The 21,726-nt window shown below is 42.3% G+C and overlaps 2 protein-coding genes and 1 pseudogene across 7 annotated transcripts; 1 reads left to right on the forward strand and 2 right to left on the reverse strand.

Moving 5' to 3' along the window:
• Nucleotides 1-7,703: 7,703 nt before the first annotated feature.
• On the forward strand, nt 7,704-11,347 carry LOC133904942 (uncharacterized). Of its 6 annotated transcripts, none has more exons than XM_062346597.1 (11): nt 7,704-7,867; nt 8,036-8,110; nt 8,490-8,651; nt 8,739-8,847; nt 9,256-9,368; nt 9,934-10,002; nt 10,168-10,283; nt 10,387-10,441; nt 10,538-10,658; nt 10,797-10,939; nt 11,034-11,347. In XM_062346597.1, the coding sequence occupies exons 3-11, from the start codon at nt 8,514-8,516 to the stop codon at nt 11,133-11,135; spliced, it is 966 nt and encodes a 321-aa protein (XP_062202581.1). In that variant the 5' UTR covers nt 7,704-7,867; nt 8,036-8,110; nt 8,490-8,513; the 3' UTR covers nt 11,136-11,347. The 6 variants fall into 6 exon arrangements, with proteins under 6 accessions (XP_062202581.1, XP_062202579.1, XP_062202577.1 ...); XM_062346595.1 differs by having other exon boundaries at nt 8,036-8,253; nt 11,034-11,346; XM_062346593.1 differs by having other exon boundaries at nt 8,036-8,249; nt 8,483-8,651; nt 11,034-11,346.
• A 169-nt stretch (nt 11,348-11,516) lies between these two features.
• Nucleotides 11,517-16,917, reverse strand: LOC133904941 (ethylene-responsive transcription factor WRI1-like). Its single transcript, XM_062346592.1, has 7 exons — nt 16,684-16,917; nt 16,017-16,102; nt 15,613-15,621; nt 15,396-15,484; nt 14,055-14,179; nt 13,279-13,355; nt 11,517-12,481 (listed from the first exon to the last, which is right to left on the reverse strand). The coding sequence occupies exons 1-7, from the start codon at nt 16,869-16,871 to the stop codon at nt 11,901-11,903; spliced, it is 1,155 nt and encodes a 384-aa protein (XP_062202576.1). The 5' UTR covers nt 16,872-16,917; the 3' UTR covers nt 11,517-11,900.
• A 2,148-nt stretch (nt 16,918-19,065) lies between these two features.
• On the reverse strand, nt 19,066-21,430 carry LOC133905353 (uncharacterized; annotated as a pseudogene).
• Between the last annotated feature and the right edge of the window lie 296 nt (nt 21,431-21,726).

Below are 21,726 nucleotides of genomic sequence, written 5' to 3' on the forward strand. Positions count from 1 at the left end.
GTCATCTTTGCTGCTCAGGGTGATGGACTGAAGTTGGATCCAAAGTTGCAGATATTGGCTTAATGCCGGCAAGGACAGTGGGCCGACAATATCCTAGATCCAATGCCGGTTGCATAAAGCATCCTCCACCGTTCTTGTCCTGGAAGCTCTCATGGCAACACACCAGAAGAGATCGGGAGCCCAAAACTGAATAGAGGATCCATGGAGCCAAGCGTCCATCCAAAAAAATGTGGACTTACCATTTCCGATCACAAAGGTGGTAGATGCATCGAACAACGCCTCAACATGCCTCTCATGGTGCATTAGTAGCGCGACCCACGGCTTGGGTGAGTTGCATCTCTGCCACCACATCCATCTTAGGCGCAGGGCATACCCGGCCAACCTGAGATTTTGAATGCCCAGACCACCGAACTCCTGCGGGCTACAAACGGTGGACCAAGCAAGGGCACTGTGACCGCCAGTGGAAGATTTCTCCCTGACCCAAAGGAATGCTTTCCTGATCTTGTCAACCTCCTTGATCACCCATGGCGGAACGGAATGGAGAGCATTGTATGGATAGGAGTTGAAGAAAGCACCGATTTCACAAGAGTAGCCTGTCCTGGTTTCGATATCAGCTTGGCTTGCCACACGGGAAGCCTATCAGCGACCTTGTCCACCACAGGTTGCAAGTGATTCTTGCAGAGACGGCCAACCGTTAGATGGACTCCCAGGTATCGAATTGGGAATGATGATAAGCCACAAGGGAGATTGTCACGGGCAATGGATATGTCTTCGTCAGTGCAGCTAATGGGAACATCGATGCATTTGGCCAAGTTGGTTTTGAGCCCGCTCACCTACCCGAAGAACTATATGATGGCCAAGTGTGCTTTGATATTTCGATAGGTTTGCGACATGAAGAGGACAATGTCATCCGTGTAGAGGGAACAACGGTGCTGGATTGCGTTGTGTCCCGTGGGATCAATAACAGTTGCCTCACCCGCCTTCGAAAGGAGGCGGGTCAGAGTGTCCATGACCAGAACAAATAGGAAAGGGGATAGTGAATCGCCCTGCTGCAAACCGCGAGCATGATAGAGAGTAGGCCCGGAGACACCATTGAGGAGAATTCTGGTTGAAGAGGATCCCAAGAGTGCTTCAATCCAACTGCACCATTGGTAGCCGAAACCCCAGGCACGAAGAACCTCCAAGAGGAAAGGCTAGCTCACGGTGTTGAACGCTTTAGAGATGTCTAATTTGAACATAATCTTCGGTGTGCGGGTTTTCTTGAGCAAGCGCGCAATGGAGGCACAAATCTGAAATTGTCATGAATCGAACGGCAGGCTATGAACGCATTCTGGCAGCTAGAGATGAGTGTGTTGAGCCATGGAGCAAGCCGAAGAGCTAAGGCCTTGGTAAATATCTTGGCAACACTGTGAATGAGGCTAATTGGATGATAGTCCGACGGTGACGAGGCCCCATCCTTCTTCAGTATGAGAGTGATGAAGGCATTGTTTTAGTGATTGAGCCCTTGCTGATCACCCGAGGCAAAAGTGCATATGGCAATAGTCATGTCATTGCCGACCACCGGCCAAGCGGCCTGGTAGAACTCCGTCGTGAACCTATCCAGGCCTGGTGCCTTGTTGAGGGGCATCCTTCGAATGGCCCCGAGGATCTCCTCCTCATAAAAAGGTCCGTCCAGCGCTAGTAAATCCAGCGGCATGATGCCCAGCCTGTGCAGATCCAAGGAGAAGTCACGAGGAGAAGCGACGCCTAAGACGGAGTAGAAGTGGCTGAACATTGCTGCTTCCATTTCTGGATGAGAGGATACCATGCCGTCCAAAATGGCAAGGGAAGATATGTGGTTTTTACGCGCACGAAAGTTGGCATAGGACTGGAACAACCTGGTGTTTGCATCATCATCCAGGGCCCAAGCTACCCTAGAATGGCACCGAACTATTGTACGTTTGAGGGAGGCCAGGCCAAGGCACAAAACCTTGAGATGTTTGCGTAGGTCGGCTTCAGGCGTGGTCAGCGCTCTGCCTTCTTGAGCTTTGTTGAACCAAAGGACGATCTTACGTGCCATGAGTAGCTGGTCCTTGATGCTGCTAATGTGCCTACTACTCCATCGTTAAAGCTCAATAGTGGTGCACCTAAGCAGCACATCCACCCGACAGAGAGGAGGTAGAGACAATTCTCCCGGCTTGAGCTTCTAGGTAGCCTCCACCACCGAGAGAAAGCCCATCATTTGTTCCAAAGAGGCTCGAAGTGGAATCGTCGTCTTCGCACGGAGTAAATCGAAGTTGAAAGCAGCAAAGGGCAGTGGTCAGAGCAATCCGAAGACATCGCTTGTAAGAAGGAGAGAGGGAATTGCGCATCCCAGTCCATAGAAGCTAGAGCCCTGTCTAGCCTCACAAGGGTCGGATGCAGCATCTAGGCCACTAGGTAAGTGGTAAATATTTCGGTGATTAATGACAACCATATCATTGTGACTAATGCGTATGTTTTGAAGGAAATCAAATTATTTAATTCACAATAATTGAATGATTTCTCTTGATTCCTCATGGAATTCTATTGGTCGATCAAAGGACTTTTACATCAAGATTAAAGATCTTCTAGTTCTAAGTGTCACAAGGTGATTCAGGACACTTAGAGTAGTTATATGTCTCATTTTTGTCTTTTGATCGTACTATAAAGGGGGGCTAAGTTGTAGCTTGACTTAGTTGAGTCTAGACATAGCACATTTGCGAAAATCTAGCACTAGCTAGCTTAAAGAAATATATGGGTGAGAAGTTGAGAAGTTAGAACTCAAAGTCGATTGAATTGGACGAGTTTCAAGAAGATTGTTCTCACCGGATTGTCCGGTGCGAGAAGGATTATACTCACTAAACTATTTTTCTTCTTTGTGAAGATTCAAAATGAACTCACCGGATTGTCCGGTGATGGAAGGAATTTTTTCACTGGAGGATTTAATAGAAGAGTCATTTTTAGAGAAATTTGAAGTTATATGCATCGGATTGTCCGGTGATCTGAAGGACTCATACACCGAACTATTTAATAGTAGGATCGTTTTTCTGAAGAAAAAAATCAGAGTTGAACTGACCGGATTGTCCGGTGATTTAAAGGAGTCATCACTGAACTATTTAATAGAAGCTTGGTATTTTTGGAGGAAATAGAGTATAACTCATCGGACTATCCGGTGATGCTATGTGGAAGAACACCGGAGCATTTTACAACGGTTACTGATAACTGTCAAATCGGTATGTGGAAAAAGTTAACTTACTGGATTGTTCCGTGTTAACAAAGGCGTGTGCATCAGACCATCCGGTGTTCACAGAAAAAATGAGTGGTTGGGCAATGACTAGATTTGGACCTCTAGCCTATATATATCTCCTCACTTGGTTTCATTCATCTCTTTTGCAACCTAAAAGCATTCATACATATTGTGTATCATCTAGAGGCAAATGAGAGCACTTGAAATGATTTGCAAATTCTTAATTGAAAATTAAGGGCTCCATTAGTGCTTCAAGAGTAGTGAATGTGCATCTAGCTGTTGTTTTAGGCTTGATTGAGATCAAGTGAACAAGTTAGCTTGTTACTCTTGGTGGTTGGTAACGCTTAGCCGGTCGTGGAGATTGGAGTTGTTCTCGGTGAGCTCTTGGACGTCTTGTGGGAGCCCCGGGAAGCTCGTGTACTTGGTTTGATGTCTGTCAATCTGGAGATGGAGAAGTGGCAATCACTAGTGAGAACTTGAGTCTTGGTGACTCAAGGGGGAGCGACATCCTTGTGTGGATGCTCCAACGAGGATTAGTGGAGAGTGACAACTCTTCAATACATCAGAAAAAACTCGGTGTCCTCTTTCCCTACTCTTGTTACATTCCGCATTTTGCTTCTAGCATTTCCTTCATGCAAGTTTCAATTCCGCACTTTACTTATGTTCTATATGCTTGCATATTTGTGTTTATATTTCTAGCTTGCTAGGTCGTCTAGTTGCTTTTATTCATTCTAGGCTAAGGTTGCTCCTTGTTTTAGAAATCGGTAGTTGGTTTAGTTTTTGATTAGTGCCCTGTTCACCCCCCCCCCTGTATGGCCATTAGATCCTTTCATCGGGGTAGATATCTCATTCAACCAAGTAAAGCGTTGGTCGAACAAAAGAAGATTGTGAAGCTCTAGTCCGTCGATGAAATTGTGGAATCTGGAGATGGAGCGACGATTGAGCTGGACGTTATTCTTATCTGCTACCGAAGATATCATGTTGAAATCGCCCATGATCAGCCAAGCACCTGGCAACAACGATCGAACATCGGTGATCTCATCGAGGAAAGCATCTTTCAAGGAGTCGTCTGTAGGGCCATAGACGGCTGTTAAGTAAAAGGAGCCATCTGATCCGGAGTAGACCTTCATGGTGATAGTAAACTACAGCACATGGACAACGACAAGCGACAGCGGTTGGCGACAAGCCACGAGCACATCACCCCTTGGCTCAGTAGCTGGAAGAAAGGAGTACCCGGAGAAACCAGGGCCGCAGATTAACTAGGAGTTGGTTGAATACATTGACTTTTGTTTCCATCAAGCAAACAACAGACGCATTGTGGTCCAAGACTAAATTTCTAATGACATCCCGGCGGGCTTTGCTGTTGAGCCCGCGGACATTCTAGGAGATGATGTTGTGGTTATCCATAGGGAGGGACAATAGCGAGGAGTCGACGCCTCAGCAATCCGGGCTAAGCGCCGCAGATACGGCTGCCGCTGACGCCTATGCAGGGAAAAGCTCACGAATTGCTTGGAGATGCTGGTCGGACAGCGGCCCCTTGAGCAGCTTGAGATACACCTGATGGAGGTGTGGAGAGACGTTGTCGCCCTCCTTGATGAGTTCTAGGCGACGCATGAGCAAGAGCTCCCCACGTTTGGAAGGGCCCACCGCCTAAAATTTGGATTGCGTGGCTAGACGTGTGCTTCGCCTGGAATCGTGCTCAGAACGCGGCAAAGGGGGAGAAACAGTAGAAATGATTCAACTCTACCCACTACTTCCTATGATTCTGAATATTTCCTCTGACAAACTAGCACCACATAGCAATTCAAAACTTTAATGTATGGATGAACGGGTAACCTCTTCACTGCCCCCTCGCCTCCCCCACCTGAAAGAAAAACATGATAGTAATTACTAAGTAATACAAGAACAGCTAAGAAAGCTACATTCTCATGGATCAACAGAAGATACTAACCTGACTAGTTATGCGAAACTAGCTAGTGAACAGATTCAACAGCCAAGGAATCCTTTTTCTCGGCGCTCAACATGCTCTGTGGATGATCAGTTGGTGCAGCTAGCAGTGAATTGGTGAGACGAAAGCTGATCAAGGACGTGCTGATAGCACTGATCTTCACGGTGCCTGAAAATGCATGCTCAGCATGTGCATGATTCTTGAAGATCACCAGAGCAACCGAATTTCCTGCCCTGACTTCCTTGACAGGCCCGAATCGGCTGAAGATAATGATAAGATCACATGTTGAAGGAACAGTGTCCGGGCTGCTAAAATTTAGCACCACCCAGCTTGCAAGGGATTCTCCATGTCTTCGGCATCCACCAGCGGCATTTTGCAAGTGTGATCATCCTTGAGGTCACCATTGTTCACTGAAGGAAACTCATCTGCAACTCTTGTGCACTTTGCCATGTGTGACATCGCCTGAGGCGCAATGCCATTGGCTCTGCGGATCACTGGTGAGCGCGACATCTGCTGCGCGGCTCACCTCATGAGCTTGCCAATCTTTGAAAGTTCAAATATGGCATTAAATGATAATACAACTCTGTATCGTTGAGCTTCCTATGTATGTTTGAAAGTTCAAATATGCTGGGAATCATAGTAGTCTCTTGAGAGCATAGAGAGACGGCTAAAGATAATTCGAACTCATACAGCACCGAATCTCATGGTTAAGAAGATCTCCATGGGAACAATGCTTTTGGCCTTTCTAAATGACAATGCTTTTGGACTTTTTTTTAGCTCTTTTACAGTGGTCCATACTACCTAGAGGTAGGAGGTAGTACAAATCTAGGCGCTAAATCGATAATTAACGTCGCGCGATTAGATTACCCAGGCCATGGCTTGTGTTTCGAGGATGATATCTCTAACGTTCGGACTCTAAATTGTACATTTCTAGACTCTAAATTGTAGTACTCGAAAAGATCTACATCTTTGTTATTCATTGGAACTTCTGAAAACGCCATCTTGATTTTTAAAAATGCACCACAATATAAACTGTTTGAACTCAGATTTATCTGCGCAGTACTAATTTCGTGGGCCATAACTCCCAGGTCTATTATCCAAAAGGGGACTTCCATAGGTTCAAATCGAAGCTCTCGACGAGACCTACAACTTAGGTATTGTCAATATTTGCATTTGAGGCTGTATTGAACTCTGAAACTGCATAAGAAGATGAGGCTGACGACGAGGAGTAACTGATAGCCGATTTCAATTGCCATTATGGCCATTTAAGCGACGGTTTTCACTATGAATTGTTAGGAATTGAAAAAGGATAAATGGATGTCAATGTGTCTTGATTGAGCACTAACTTGAGCTTTGTTGGTCGGCCTTGGCTGCTAGGCGAAAGGACGACATCGTTTAGAAGTGGATGAAACGATCAGGTAAATGCACATGCAAGAGAGCTGGTTTGGGTTGGCTTTAGCGTACATGTGTGCCATCATGCTAGCAATCCAACGTGATGCAAGGTTGTTGGCTTGATGCTGGTTTGGAGCCACAGGCTAGAAAGAAAAACATTAAGGAAAAGCAGTGCATGCTGAGTTAGATCAAAATTATGCGAGATAAAATTATCCACGGAGGATTTTTGGATAATGTGAGAAAAATGGAACAAGAATTTATCCAACCTTGAAATTCCTTAACCTATTCTAATATTTTATAAATACATTTTTCATCACACAAAACAAATTCTTTATAAACTTTAAATAAAATTTTGGAAAAGCTTTCAAATTTTAGGAAAAATATTATTTTATTGTTTTAAAATACTCACAACCTAAAATAGGAATTTTGGGGTGTGACAGGAAGAATCCGTGCTCACCGTACATGACCGCTGAAGCTAACGCCCTTGGCCACGGCGGCTGCTGTGCCGTTGAGGGTGGAGATGAGGGGCGGTGGCGGGAGGCCCATCTTGGCGGCTGCCGAAGGAAGCGTGTGACTACGTGAGACAGGGGCTTGGATTGTAATTGGAATTTGGAGTTCAGTTGTATTGGACGCTTACCGAGAAGATCGGGGAAGAGGCGGCGAGTGGAGGGGAAGAGGCATGGACTGGAGAGGGAAGGGGAGGTGAGGTTGAGTGGGAGGGTGGTGGCGGCGCAAGGGAGGAGCGCCATGCCTAGGGTGCTGTGGTGGGAACCGGTAGATGGCATCTGCGGCAAGCTTGAAAGGGACGCGGTTGGGACAGTTTATAAATTAAAATTTCTCTGGAGAAATAGACTGAAATTTGTCAAATTTTTATTGAAATTTTGATTATTTTTCGTCCTCTCCTCTATAAATCTCATAGGTCAGTAAATTTTTTTTAAATTAAATATTTCGTTTTTCTCCTAAATTTTCATAATTTGTGAAATTTTAATCCTGGGCCCTGTGAGCAGCTGCCGTCCAGGGCTCCAAGCGGAAGGGGAGGGTCATGCGTTGAATTTTAAATTCTTCGAGGGGGTTATGTAATACTCTGCACCTGTCATGGCATGTTTTCCGGAACACCCTCAAAAGAACAGAAAAATACAGTGCTCCGCAGATCGCCGCGCCGCCGAGCAGGTGGGGGGATCTCTCACGCTCTGTTTCACCCCTTCGCCACCCTGCGGAAGAAGAGACAAGGGTTGGTTACTGGAATCAGATCTCAATCATCCGGCGCGGCAATTCGCGTGGTAAGCTAATCGCGGTCCGATGCGATGTTGCTACTTACCCCCTTTTTTTGCCCCTTGGGGCGAAACTTCTTGTAAAATGGGTTTATACGCTGGCGGAGGGCTGGAGGCGATCTAAATTCTGATCTTTCACTAGATTTCAACTCGACGACCTGATTATCTGCCTTTCAGGTGATGCTCAAGAGCTAAATTTGCCACCTTTGAAGCCAATTAGGTTGTGATTGTTGCTCGGACAAATAGCGGCGAGTTAGTCGAAATTGCTTCCATCGTTCTGATGAATTGGGCGTAAATTCGATGCCATTGGGTCTTCTCGACTTTGTGCAATACTTCGAGTCAAACTTTCCTGGTCCCTCATTGTTTCACTATATTTTGCAAACTTTTTTAGGCAAGTTTCACTATAAATTTGGTCTTTCAATTTGTTCTTTACCGGGAACTGCCAAGTTTTGTTTGTCAGAACCCTCTATGGTTTTGCCTTTCTTTTTAAGCATAAAATATAATATATTCCTGGGATTCTTGTTGACCAAGAGCACTTTTTTTGGTCTTGCTCTATATTTGTTAGTTGTTTCCTATGTATTTTCTGTAAAATTTTTGTGATATTGTTCCATATTTCTCTCACAGCAGGCAGGCATGATTCATACAGCCAGCTAGTATGGCCTCAAAATCTATAAAAAGAAGGTCTTGCAGTGCTGACACTGATAAAACAAGTGAAAAACATATGGAAGCAACAATACCAGATTCCATAACAGAACCTCTTCTAGGAAATACTCCTCATGAAGATAAATCTAAGGTTTGTAACTTCTCCTGGAATCCTTGTATCATTGACCAACTTTTAGTTTATGTTTTCTCAGTATGCCTTTTATCTATTTGTTTGAAGAGATATGAACCTGCTACAAGGTCAGATTTCTGGGATGGGACAAGACGGGAGTGCCTTCATTGGGTGCATCTTTTATCAACTGTTATTGCTCAGTCTGCAAGAAAGATAGGTACTTATCATGAAACCTTAATCCAAGAAAAGCTAGATGTTATAGTGTTGTCCAAGATATATTAAAGTCAGTACTCCTACTTGATACATCCTTCATCTTTGGCCTAGTGCATATGAGCTATCACGTGGGTGTTGCTGATAATTCTGTTTCTGAAAAAATCTACTTAAATCACATTTATCTCTTAGTGCTTTGAACATCATGGACAGTGTGGGTATTGATAAGAAAATATTGTTGGTATTCTGTATACAAGGTCCTCTAGCTCAAGGATTTGATTATGTGTAGAACATGTATGTATCATTTGCTCTGAAATTTACCTGTCTTATCTGTCTAATATGATGTGCTTGCTATTGTCTCCCCTGTCATTCTGAAGTTTCACTGTTCTGAAAAATCACACTTCTCTTTATGCAGTAAATGTTATTTCTGAATTTGGATCTTTGCTAGCAAGACTCTTTGGTTGCTCTTCTGCTCCCCAAAGTTCACGAAATGGACAGACAGTTCCAGTTAATCTCAGTCCATTACAGGTACAGTGGTACTTGCAAAAGTCCTATTTTCATTTGGGCTATTGTACAACAAAAAGGGAAGGTAATCGTTCTATTGAAAGCATGAGTTTCGAAAGTAGCAGTGTGTTATCGTCGAGATATTTTGTTATTAGTATGAGTAGAAATTTGATTCTAGTACGAGTAGAAATTCCTCATATTCCCCTAATAACTTAAGCTCTTGGATGAGCTGATTGGTGCATAAAGTCTAAACCTTTGGTGCCCTCTGCATCTGCATGTTCATTAGTGTGTGCAGAAACAAATGTTCGTACTTGTTTACCTTATTTACAATCATGAACAAAAATGCTGGTTTATCCATGTCAAATATGCTGTTAATTTCTTTTTCAATTGACTTTCTCCTTAGATGCTGACATTCATGTTTAAAAAGGTAATCAAGGAATCCTTCCTCCCTTAATTCCTACCTTTTATAGAGAGCAATGTTATGTACATTATTCTTGACTTCCTTCTGGTTTGCTAAAGTAGTGTTTACATTGCTCAACTTTGCTTTGATACCGCGTTATGGCTTTTGACAGTTTCACTTACTTTTTAGGAAGAAAGATTAAGATTGTTGAGACAAAGGTTAGATGTGCCATATGACTGCTCCTCTATCAAGCATCAGGTTCTCATTCTGCATATAGTTTACCTTTATGGCATCCTTTTTCTTACAAGTGAACGCTAATTTTCTTCCTTAGAAGAATGGTATAAATATAATTAAATTTAATATGTTGATATTCGTGACCAAAAAGGCAGTGCGAGTTAGAAATACTATCTTTTTCTGTTACAGGATGCTCTGAAAGAACTTTGGAGGTTGGCTTATCCTAACCGACAACTTCCTCCTCTAAAATCAGATCTGTGGAAGGAGATGGGTTGGCAGAACTCCGATCCAGCAACAGATTTTAGGTTCATTTCTCTAGTGATGATGTTTCATGACAAATTATCATGCATTATGTTGACAACACTCGAATCAATGTGATTTGTATGTTGAACTATCCAATGATTGCAGGGCAGGTGGGTTCGTGTCCTTGGAGAATCTGATATACTTTGCCAGAAATTACGCAGTATGTTTCTATTCGTCATGGACACTTACTCTATAAATCGTTCACTTGTGGGTGACTCGGTTGCGTTTAACACTCTGTAGTTGCTTTTACATGCAGGATTCCTTCCATAGGCTACTGCACAAGGCGGATGGCAATAGAGCTGAATGGGAATATCCTTTTGCGGTAGCTGGTGTAAACATATCTTATATGTTAGTGCAAATGTTGGATCTACAATCAGGTGAAGTGAATGCAATGATTGCTAAATTTCTTTTAGTCTTCATTTGGAATCACTTTTTTCCTTCACTGCCTTTGGAGTTAGGTTCATAAGCAGGTGATCTATACAAAATTACACTTTATCTTTTTCACCTCTTTGTAGGAAATATGAGTACAAAAGCTGGCGTACGCTTTATTCAACTACTTGAAGATGATGATACCGCTTTCGATAACCTTTTCTGTGTAGCATTTCAGATGCTTGATTCTCAGTGGCTGGCAAGACGAGCTAGTTATATGGAATTCAATGTGAGTGTTCCTCACCGAAGATAATAATCTCTGCATAACTAATGCTTTCCCATTCGATCACCTTGTTCAGTTATTTTTATTTCCATTTTATCAGGAGGTTCTAAAGTCTACACGAGTTCAGTTAGAGCAAGAGCTTACACTCAGAGGCATTTCTAGTGTTCAAAACATGCCATCATTCAGAATGTTAAAAAGGTAGCCCATGCTTGTTCCTCAAAGCAAAGGGATACTGTTACCTGTTGATAGGTTGTTTAAATATGCTGTTCATTCTTTTATTGGATGTTCAAGATGTGATACTGTGGATATTGGTCATAATAAGTCCCCGTTCATATATGATACCTTGAAAAAAGTACTTGTCTACAACTTTTGACATTATCTTTTATTTCTTTGGGTAACGGGTGACAAATTATATTTAAGTATTTCTCTGGGAGAACTATCTGCTTTTGAAAACATGTCACATTTGTATGGAATAAAAGTTACACAAGGTCTTCTGTTAAGATTACTTTTCATTGGAATCTAAAGGAGAAAAGGGTAATAGCTTATAGCTTAACTGGAGCTATTAGGATTACAGCCAACCGTGGAAACAAACAAATGTATGCTGCATTCCTTGGAAAACAGTGATACTACACAACCATTAATCACACTTCAGGTTAATCAGAATGTGATTAGTTGAATCTAAATGAGACAATCTATTAAGGTTAGTCAAGCAGCCTGGAGGAAATTCAAAGAATTAAAGAACAATAATACATTTGTCTAATGCCAAGTTGAATGCCATGGGGCTTTCTCTCAGAATCTCCCTCTTTTCTAAGCCCCCCACTTGAGCAGGCAGTCTACAAGAAGTTCATCGTCTTTACTGCAGTGGCATTATGGCATTAGACAATTGAGTATACCCAAGAAAGGACACCTGAAAAGTGAAAACCTCCTTGGGTATGTCACAGACACATGCACGCACAGGGAGACTCAATTAATTGCACACACTGATCATTGCCGGAGGATGTATTCCCTCTTCCATGTCTGACACATCCTTCAGCTTGTCATCACCTTCTCCAAACAAACTGAATTCTGTCAGACCTTCACCATCCTTGCTGCCATCGTCAACCGCAGAACACCCTTCGAACAGGCACCCAATGTTGCTCTCGAAGGCTGCGTCATTGAACCACTCGCTCAGATTGATTGAGCTGCTGAAGTTAGATCTTGGCATAGTATCCAGTTCATAATCCATGCAAGTGCTCCATAAGCTCTCTTCGATCCCATCATCGACTGCAAGGGGCTCTGCAATGTCACTAGGTGTCCTCACTTGGCTTGAATCGGGCTCTTCGACCATGTTTTCACTTTGGTCAAGTTGAGGCTCTTCTACCGTGTTTTCACGTTGGTCGTGTTGAGGCTCTTCGTTCAGTTCTGGAACCACCTGTGGCTCCTGTTGGAGTGGCGCCAGTAACTGCAGGTGGTCCAGGTAGCAGTTAATGTCAAAGTTGGTTACAGCATTGGCGCCTCTGTATTCAATGGCTGCGAGATCATAGGCCTTGGCTGCCTCCTCTTGAGTATCTGTAGAAAGAGAACAATGTAAGTTTGTCTGAACAAGAGCAGATCGTTCCACACTACAAAATTTGTGAACTGATTGTGTCCCATCGTCGTCATTAACATATGCTATTATGCTGCAAGAGTGCAGTGCATCTGGAGTAGAAGACAAATGGTTAGTGATAGATTCGGGTGTATTCTTGCTGGTTTTATAATACTAAACAGAAAAGGCTGGCAGCGATGAGAAATTGAAGATCCTTATGCACCATGTTATTGTTACCACTACTGAAAGTGGCAGTGGCAGGTGACTACTCCCATCACTTGCTTGTCACATGCTTTTGGAAGTCATGCAGTTTTGGCTGGTAATTAGCCAACGGTTTGCCGTTTTATGCCAGTATTTTTATGGCAAGTTGGAGGATCAATCTTCTGGGGACTGCCCACATGATAGTATCTTGGTCTCATGGTCCAGAATATCTAAGTAATCAAGAAGAGGACAGTTTTTTGCCAGTAAAAGTGCCTCGACATTATGCTACTGTATCCTGATCTGATTTGAAAGCTAAGTGTGTGTTAAAAAAAAGTTGGTTAGACCTAAGAATATGCTTGTTTGAGTAGTACAGTATAGTATGGGTGGAAGTGTCAATTGTCAAGTCTGCATTGAAGGGAAACTGGAGTACAAGCCATTCAATTGTGTAGGAGTTAGGTTGATCAACCATCATAAAAATTGGTTAAAGTTAGGTGGCCCCTATTGAAAACAGTCTTGCTCTAAAGAAGAAGAAAGAGCATGAGATTGCTGGTAGTACCAAAGGAATAGGAGCCATACATACCGAATGTTCCCAAGTAGAGATACTTGTTCCCAAAGACCCGCCCAATTCGTGCCTCCCACCTTCCGTTGTGGTGATGCCTGGATTATTATTGAACAGAGAGAACATCAGAACTAGTTGATTGAAATTTACAACTTTGACGAACTCAAGACATCTCTGAACACTGAACAGAGTACATGAGTGATTCATTCAGGACAGACAGAGTTTGTAGTTTACTAGCAACCACGGACTTATTACACACGTGAAATCAATAATATTGCGTAAGAGCCAGGTGGAGGGAATTGATTCCAGCGTAAGAGAAGCTTCCAAATTGATATGGCTTTCCAAATTAGTGTGTACATTGATTGAAGTTTTCAAATTAGTTGCTAATTAATTTGACGGTCAGAGAATGAAGGAAAGGTGACGGGGTACTAACTTTGATTGTTAATCTTTTAATCGTGAAAGATGTACGGTGGAGATTGTTTGGATGTATCACAACTCATTCATTTTATAGGAGTATAATACAATACTGACTTTTTCTTGATGCATGAAGCTGACGCAGGAAAGAGCTCATGGGTCACGCATGGCATGGCTGTGACACGTTGCATAGGCCAGTGACGCATGTCACTGACGTTACAGATGGACCTCATCTTATGCCGTGTCAGCCGAGCACAGAGCAGAAAGGTTTTTGTGCTTCTGAGTCAGGCTGCAGACTGGACCCATCCATTTTTGGCAGGTCTGTTTGATGATCATTGCATCTGGTAATTGAACAGAGATAGGACTGGTGATTAGTTGGGTACCTGGCGACCCCTCTGTACTTGGACACGCCCCTGGAGAAGCCGCTGCTCCGGCGGCGGAGGGAGGCCAGGTACTCCTCCCGCGACACCCCCTCCATCTCCGACCTCTCGCTCGCGTAATCCTCCACCTGCATCCATCAATCAACGCATCATACATGTTTCTCCAAAATTAGTTTTATTTGATTTACTGGCTAACATGCATACGAACAGCAAACAAACTTTGACGGCCAGTTACTCCTGCTTACCACCACACATTAATCAAATCTGGTCTTGTCTGTGTTTATGTGTGTCCTGCTTACTACAAGCCGACAGGTATTGTGAGTCTGGTCTCCTTAGACATTAATTGGATGTCTAGTTAGGAAAAAAGTTGATATGGAAGAAACTTGCTCTTTAAAAACAATCGTATACAACTGTGAGACAATTAATTGTATTTAGAGACCTTTTTTTCTTAACAACAATTTCTTGCTCTCTCCCCTCTTAGAGATCATCTAAAAAATGAGGTATTGGGAGTTTGATCAATGTTATCTTACTTTTTTTTTTTTTTGAAAACACAGAAGAGCTACGTATCTTTATATTAAGTAGAAAAAATCTTAAATACAACGACCTCAGACAGACCTAAATACCAAACAAACACAAAAGGAGATTACACATATTTAAGAACAACTAAGAAAGACATGCGTAGCTCAAAGGATTGAGCCGTAGATGCGCAGCCGGCTACGAAGGGCATTCAACTTGGTTACTCCAGCTCGGCACCAGTGGTCAATATCGCTACGAATCAGATCAAGCACCGAACTGAGAGAGACTCGCTTGTTGTCAAAGACGATGCCGTTCCTAGATAACCAAAGTCTCCAGCATACTAGGAGAATCAAGGAGTCAAGGCCTTTCCTGTAAAAGGCATTAACTCTGGACCGGATATCCATCCACCAGTCGAGAAGTGAAGTCTCCGCCAGAGGCGCTAAAACATGGAGGACGCTCCACCACACTTGCCGAGCGAAACAACAATGGAGGAATAGGTGGTCCGCAGTTTCGGGCAGTTGAGCGCAGTGGGCGCAGGAATCCCCGGCTTGGAGGCCATGGCATCTTACTTTGTTACTACTAGCTGTCTTGTTCATAATTGAGCAGAAAACAGCCATTTTCACCTCACTCCTCTCTGGGTTGTTTGGTCATGAACAATATACAGGAGTGCTAGGAATAGGATGCATCCTGGCTGGCTCTTGCTAAATGGGAATCGGTGCATTTATTTATTTATTTTTTGTGCCAGAAATGACGGATTTCCCATGATGAATGAACGAATGATTCTTCTGACAGCATACGAACAATTTGTTTTCAGGAGCAGGAACTTACTGGGAAATTCAGCACTGTTTCAGGACCCCAATACTTGAGAGCTGCAAGGTCATACGCACGAGCAGCTGCCTCCTCGCTATCATAAGCCCCTGCAGATAATAGATAATCTTTCACAAGTTCACATTAAGACAAGGATGCAGATCACAAGATGATCTGGCGACAAGTAACATGAATCTGGCAAGACAGCTTAGACATATTTAGTACTTGTGGGACTTACCCAAATAGACTATTGAGGGGTACACACAATGCAGCAGTAGATCACAGTCACATGCACATCACGAGGCAAGGACCCCCCCAAAGATAACAGAAAGAAGAAAGGAGATAAACAAAGTATGATCAGAATGTCAGCCTTATAAAATTCGATGCACTTTAAACTGAGCTTTATACTAATGACAGATGCATCAGGATCCTTGCAGAATGAGAGGACCTGGATTTCTATTGCTATTACTGCACAATCCTCGTATTAGACCTTTCCATTTTCCTTTTTTAATTAAAAAAAGAGATATGAGGAACTGATTTTTAGAAGAGGAAAAAATAGTCACGAGAAAAATACTTTAGATCCTTTCTTTGGAGACTTAGTGTTTCTTCAAGTAAGTGTAAATGCACTTGTGATACACTTACCTTGCCTGCCTTTCTTCTTGTTTTGAAGCGAGGTGAGGCAATGCTTGTCCCAGAGATGTGCCTCGAATCTGCCCGTCCACCTGTGCCTGTTTCCACGCATGCAATGCGACGCGTATATTGGTGAGCAGCAGCAGCAGCAATTAATTTACAAGAAGGAAGGGAAAAAAACTTTTTTTTTTCAAGAAACTGACCATCTTAATCAAAACAGTAATGCGGATCAACCAACTTCCTACTTCCTAGCTATCAGAAAACGACCTTTTGTTTTCTTCGAAATAACACTCAAGAAGAGAAAGCAGGAAAGGGACTGTTGGATTCAAGAAACGGCCGGAGAGCATGGCGCTGCACTCTCAGCAAGCTCCTAAAGATGAGGAGTGAAAAGAGGAGCAATCCAGACCCGGCGAATGTAACATGCAAGTGAAGATTCGCGTTCAAATCCGAAGAAAACAGCTGCCTGATTGGGGATGCTCGATAAATGGATGTTATGCGCAATCCTGCACTGGAGATCAGCCACTGCACTCATTCCTGATTGTTGCCGACAGACTTAACAGCAAGGCAATGCAGGATCCGCGGAGAATTGTGATTGAAACCGAAAGGATCGTACAAGGGGAGAGAAGTGGCGATCGGAATCAAGAGATGGGAAGGCATGCAGAGATGGCGAGATGCGTACCTGGTGACTCCCCTGTAGATTGAGCTCCTCTTCCCGGTGGTGGCATTGGGAGGATCAGCCTGATCTTTCCTGGGCCTCTTGGCCTTGGTGGCCCTGCTGCCCTTCTGGGTCCTCGCCCTCTTGCAAATGGAGGAATTGGAGGAGGAAGAGGAAGGAGACGACGGAGGAGGAGATCTCTCCATGACCATGATCTCTCTTTGTTAATGCTGCTGCTGCTGCAGCTAAATGGCCGACGAAGAGGTGGAGTAGGGGTTTTATACAAGAGGTGTGAGGTGGGGTTTTGGACAAGATTTCTATCAGAGAGCCGTTTTTACACATGACACCCTGTTTCTTGTCATGCAAAACGGCACAACTAAAAAGGAGGCAAATCATATGTCACTGCATGAAATTGATCATACATTCTTTCATCAGTTCAGTTCCCGTAGAATTTGTGAAAAATAGTTTACGTGCATGTTTGACAAAACTCCTTGATCAGTTCTCAGAGTGAAATCAGTAAGAGCTCTGTTAAACGATAGTTTTTAGTTTTTAGCTCCCACGCTGATTCGTAGAAGTGATTCTCTGAAATAAACTAGATACTGAAATCTGAAAAAAACAATTTCACTTGATTCACTTCATTCATAGAATTTACATAAAAATTATTTTCAACCACAAAATTACTTTTATCGTAGAATTTAGATCATAAATACCTCTACTAAATTTCTTTCATGAAGTTTACACTAAAAAATCACTTTCATCGTAGAATTTAGATTAGAAATACTTCTATTAAACTTCCTTCATAGAGTTTACACTAAAAATCACTTTTCTCGTAGAATTTAAATAAAAAATACCTCTACTAAACTTCCTTCATAGAGTTTACATAAAAAATCATTTTTAATCACGAAATCACTTTTCTGATAAAATTTAGATAAAAATACCTCCACTAAATAGGCCGTACTTCGTTGTTGGAACAAAGTGCCACGTTAGGACAAACTGACCGACGGACGGGCGTCTCTGGCCTGGGCAGTAGACCCAGAGCTACAACAGAATGAGACGAGCATCGCAGTGCCGTAGACAAACACGTGTTGCTTTCTCTCAAGTGAAGACAGATACATGCCAGCAGCGTCGACACCTGGGCAGAGCAGAGCGATCCCCCGTCTGCACCGCATTGCGCATGCAAGAGCCAAGGATCAGTCATTCATTCTTCAGTCATCATGCTCAACAGTTACGAGAGAAAAAGGCAAAGCAATCATCTTGAGCTCTTGACACATCAATCGTGTGTTCAAGTTCGAGAAATCTTGTCTCGTAGGCATTCTGCAAATACGTGCTCAAATTTGAGCCTCGCGAATTTTACAGTGAACCAGTGAAGTACAATCAGAAATCTACTTACTACGAATGATTGATCATCATGCTTCATACCCCCGTGTTCATATTCAGAGATAGCAAACACATGTATCCAGAACAAATCAACCGTAGCTCAACACAGTTGAGTGCAAAACAGAAAGTTTCGTGCAGCAATCTGAGTATTCTGAACCCTGAAGTTTGAGAGACTAATAAGTTGCTTGTAGTGCAGGTAATCAGGCGGGTGTTTGGTTTAGTAGTTAACCTCATTTCTCATCTACTTTCACCTGTCTTTGAGTTGACGAAGTAAAAAGTTTTAGGTTGCCAGATTCCTGAACCAAGACAAAGAAATTCCTGAGCCTTTCCATCTAATCTCTCCCCAGTAATGCAGCAACATGCTTGCTGGCCAAAAGGAGAACCCAAATTTAGAATTAACATGGACCACTCGATGGTATATATATAAAGTCTACACCCCAGTCTAAGGGAGAGGAGTGCTGCATAGAGTGTTTTGTTTCACACATCTTGTTGTCTTTTCGGGAGTGAGTAGTCCATTTTCGCTCCTGACGCCTACCGGGGTGGTTGTTGTTTATCTCTAAAAATCCTATCTTAATTGAATCGACAGAGCTCTTGCCTCATTTCGCAAAACAAAAAACACATAAGGGAGACGAGTGCAACGATAACATGATATGCCCCCTCTAAAGAAAATGATGACATGATATGTTTTCACAACAAACAAAACCTCGGCAATAGCATATATTGAAGTGCGACGTCGACAACAAACACCACGACTTGGATTTAGAATATAAAGTATGGCATTCTCTCTAATTCTGTTCACAAACATTAGTAACTTCATCTGTTGGGAGACTTGATCAGCTAAAACTAAAGGAAATGAGCTGACATAATATTTTTCTACTAAGAGAATTGTTTAAGCATTATGCTATTGAATAGATAGTAAATCTAATAGCTCTTCCCGTAGTGCAAAATGATCGAAATTATTCCCAAGTAAACAAATTAGCATGCAGGGTTGTTACAGAAGCATGATAACATGTCATAGCAGTTGCCGAAAATTCACATTCGCCAGGAAAAAAATAGATGCAGAATACCCCTACAACACAAACAATTACACAATGATATTCTCTTTATAATTACATCATGATAAATTACTTAAGTTCTTTTACCAGTGGGCACTATTTGCTTTGTTCACTGTCAGAATGTTCTAATGTTACAAATAAGAAACCCCCCATATTCTATTCGATTCTGAAATATCACCATATCCGTAAGCAAGTCCAGATTTGCTTTCTTGGAGACATAGTCATCAGCAAAATAACTAGACCTTATCTCTCTTAGCTCTCTATTGTTGCCCCTTCCAAAATTTCCAAGGTATTGCCGAACATCACAATTTTCAACAGTTTTTGCTGGCTTAGCGGTGAAAGCGAAACAAGAACTTCTGCTCCGTGGAGTGTTAAAGCCATCAAGATCATCACTGGAGTTGCTTCTAATTTTTCAAACCAGTGGCATTTGTATGACTAAAGACAAAAACTGTCGGACACATCAGATCCAGTTATGCTAATTGAGCACTGGGTTTGCTTGTCAGATTCCTGGGAGGCAAAAAAACCATAAATGTCACTCTACTAAAATGGCATGAAAAAAATTCAAGATGGAGATATCATATGAATCCATACATCAGACAAAAAAGTTGGGGCTTCAGGATGATCCCAAGCTCAAGTACAGTGTACCTCATGGGACCTCTATAAGCCATGGTAAGAAGCAGCATGTTTTAATATCCAGAATCGATTAGAAGGGTGTGTTTACATTTTAAATTTGTTTCCCCACAAAAAATGAAAAGATATAGAACTTCTGAATAGAATAATTGAAACTTTGCATTGCGCCGCATGATTCAGAGCACTTAATGTGTTGGGGATCATATCATGCAGAAATATGGAGGCACAACATATTCCAATAATACTTCAAACATGATAGTCTCAATGTGGGGCTATTGTGCATTTCCAACAACTGGGAGCATATTGAAAAGAATTACAATGAGCAAACTTGAACAACAAGATTCCACGCACAGAACAAATCGATTAACTAACCTCAAGATGGCTACGTTGATCAGTTTTAGTGTGGGGTTCTTGAAAGCTTGATCTCCCTTTGTGAAAAAAATCTACTGTTGCTCTTTGGTGGGATACTCACAACTGAATTTGGTTGAGGATCCTCAGGTGATGAGAAATCAGTGCTATCCATTGTTGAAATTGGAACACATTCCTCAAAATAATCCATTGCCTCTTCAGCTAAATGCCTTGACACTTTCAGTCTTTCTATACTAGTATGAAACTCCAACACAAATATAAAGGTCAGCTCAAATGAAAAGGGAACAGGCAGCCAAAGATTTCATATTATCAACACAAATCAATCTCTAGATTGTACCGATAAATGGATCATATTAAAGTCTGGAATAGTGAGTATATTACCTTTCTTGGACGCTTTTTATGTGTCTCGGTAAAATTTGGAACTGTTACTATGTCCTTTAGCATTCTACTCCGCTCTTGTTCCCACTGCTCTTCAACAGCCAAATCTGCCCAAAGCTTTCGAGCGCGTTCATGTGACTGCAATCAAGCAGTAAAAGGTTATAGTTTATAACTGCATTTAACCAAAGGCACAACACAGTTGGCACAACAGTTATCAGACCTGTTTGAGTTTTATTGTATATTCTGTTATATCAGAAGCCAGCTGAGGTGTCTGGATAAAACTCAAGAGGAATTTCCATTTGTTCCCGTTGCTGATTTGCTGCATGGTCCAGTGTGTCTGAAACCAGCTCAGCAGCATCTGGATCAAAGTCAAGAGGTATTTCCATTTGCTCCCAATGCTGTTTTGCTGCATTGTGACTTATGTCAGAAACAAGCTCAGCAGAATCTGTATCAAAATCAAGAGGGATTTCCATAACATCTTCCTTTCGGTATTCTGTTGCATAATCATTGATGTCAGAGATGAACTCAGCAGAATCCGGATCGAACTCAGGAGGAATTTCCAGAACTGGATCCACCGGGATGGTTGAATAGTTCTGCTGCCAAATGGCCTAGTGATGAAAAAAAAGAACAGTAGCATCAAGAACAACTTAACACAAGAGAATAAAATATAAATCAAAGGCCTAAATTCAAAGCAAAAGCTGGAAAGAAATGCAACTTTTCTCTTTTACACAGAGAAAGCGGGACTAACAAATATTTCTAGAAAAAAAAAACACATTTTTCAGCCTGGCAATATTATATGCAAAGACAACATGCTGCAAACTCAGAGAAACAAGTGGGCATCATATTGTCATATCCATTGTAATAATCCTAGAAAAAAGAAAAAAAGGCTGCGCGGGGCGGTCGTCGTGGGAGGAGGCGTGGAGGGCGCGGTGCGTGGTGGATTTGGACGCCGACGACGCCATCCGGTATTCAGGTGATTGGTACGGCGGAGGAAACGAAACGGCGGCAACTGCAAGGATTGAGAAGCTGCTCGATGCCGTCGTTTGGTTGCTCGCATGTTTTTGGCTGGTCTGACAGGTTTATCTCAGTCTGATTAAGTGTATATAGTAGTAATTTATTTAGTTAATTATATATATTTAACTTAGTTATGAAGAAATTATATTTGATTGTCTATACGGGTATATATTTTATGAGATTAAAATAAAAAAATAAATATTAACATGATATTTATTTTATATAAATACACTCTATAGTACTT

This window comes from Phragmites australis, chromosome 22 (genome assembly GCF_958298935.1).
Source record: "Phragmites australis chromosome 22, lpPhrAust1.1, whole genome shotgun sequence".
Taxonomy (NCBI): domain Eukaryota; kingdom Viridiplantae; phylum Streptophyta; class Magnoliopsida; order Poales; family Poaceae; genus Phragmites; species Phragmites australis.

Bases quoted from the DNA above. Each gene is read 5' to 3' on its own strand.
- LOC133904941 (XM_062346592.1), bottom strand. From the start codon at position 16,871: ATGGTCATGGAGAGATCTCCTCCTCCGTCGTCTCCTTCCTCTTCCTCC. The intron at 13,356-14,054 runs GTACCCAACTAA...ATAATAATCCAG, and splicing joins AAGTACAGAGGGGTCGCCAG to GCATCACCACAACGGAAGGT. The intron at 12,482-13,278 runs GTATGTATGGCT...CTCTTTCTACAG, and splicing joins TCTCTACTTGGGAACATTCG to ATACTCAAGAGGAGGCAGCC.
- LOC133904942 (XM_062346597.1), top strand. From the start codon at position 8,514: ATGGCCTCAAAATCTATAAAAAGAAGGTCTTGCAGTGCTGACACTGAT. The intron at 8,652-8,738 runs GTTTGTAACTTC...ATTTGTTTGAAG, and splicing joins CTCATGAAGATAAATCTAAG to AGATATGAACCTGCTACAAG. The intron at 10,284-10,386 runs GTTCATTTCTCT...CAATGATTGCAG, and splicing joins GATCCAGCAACAGATTTTAG to GGCAGGTGGGTTCGTGTCCT.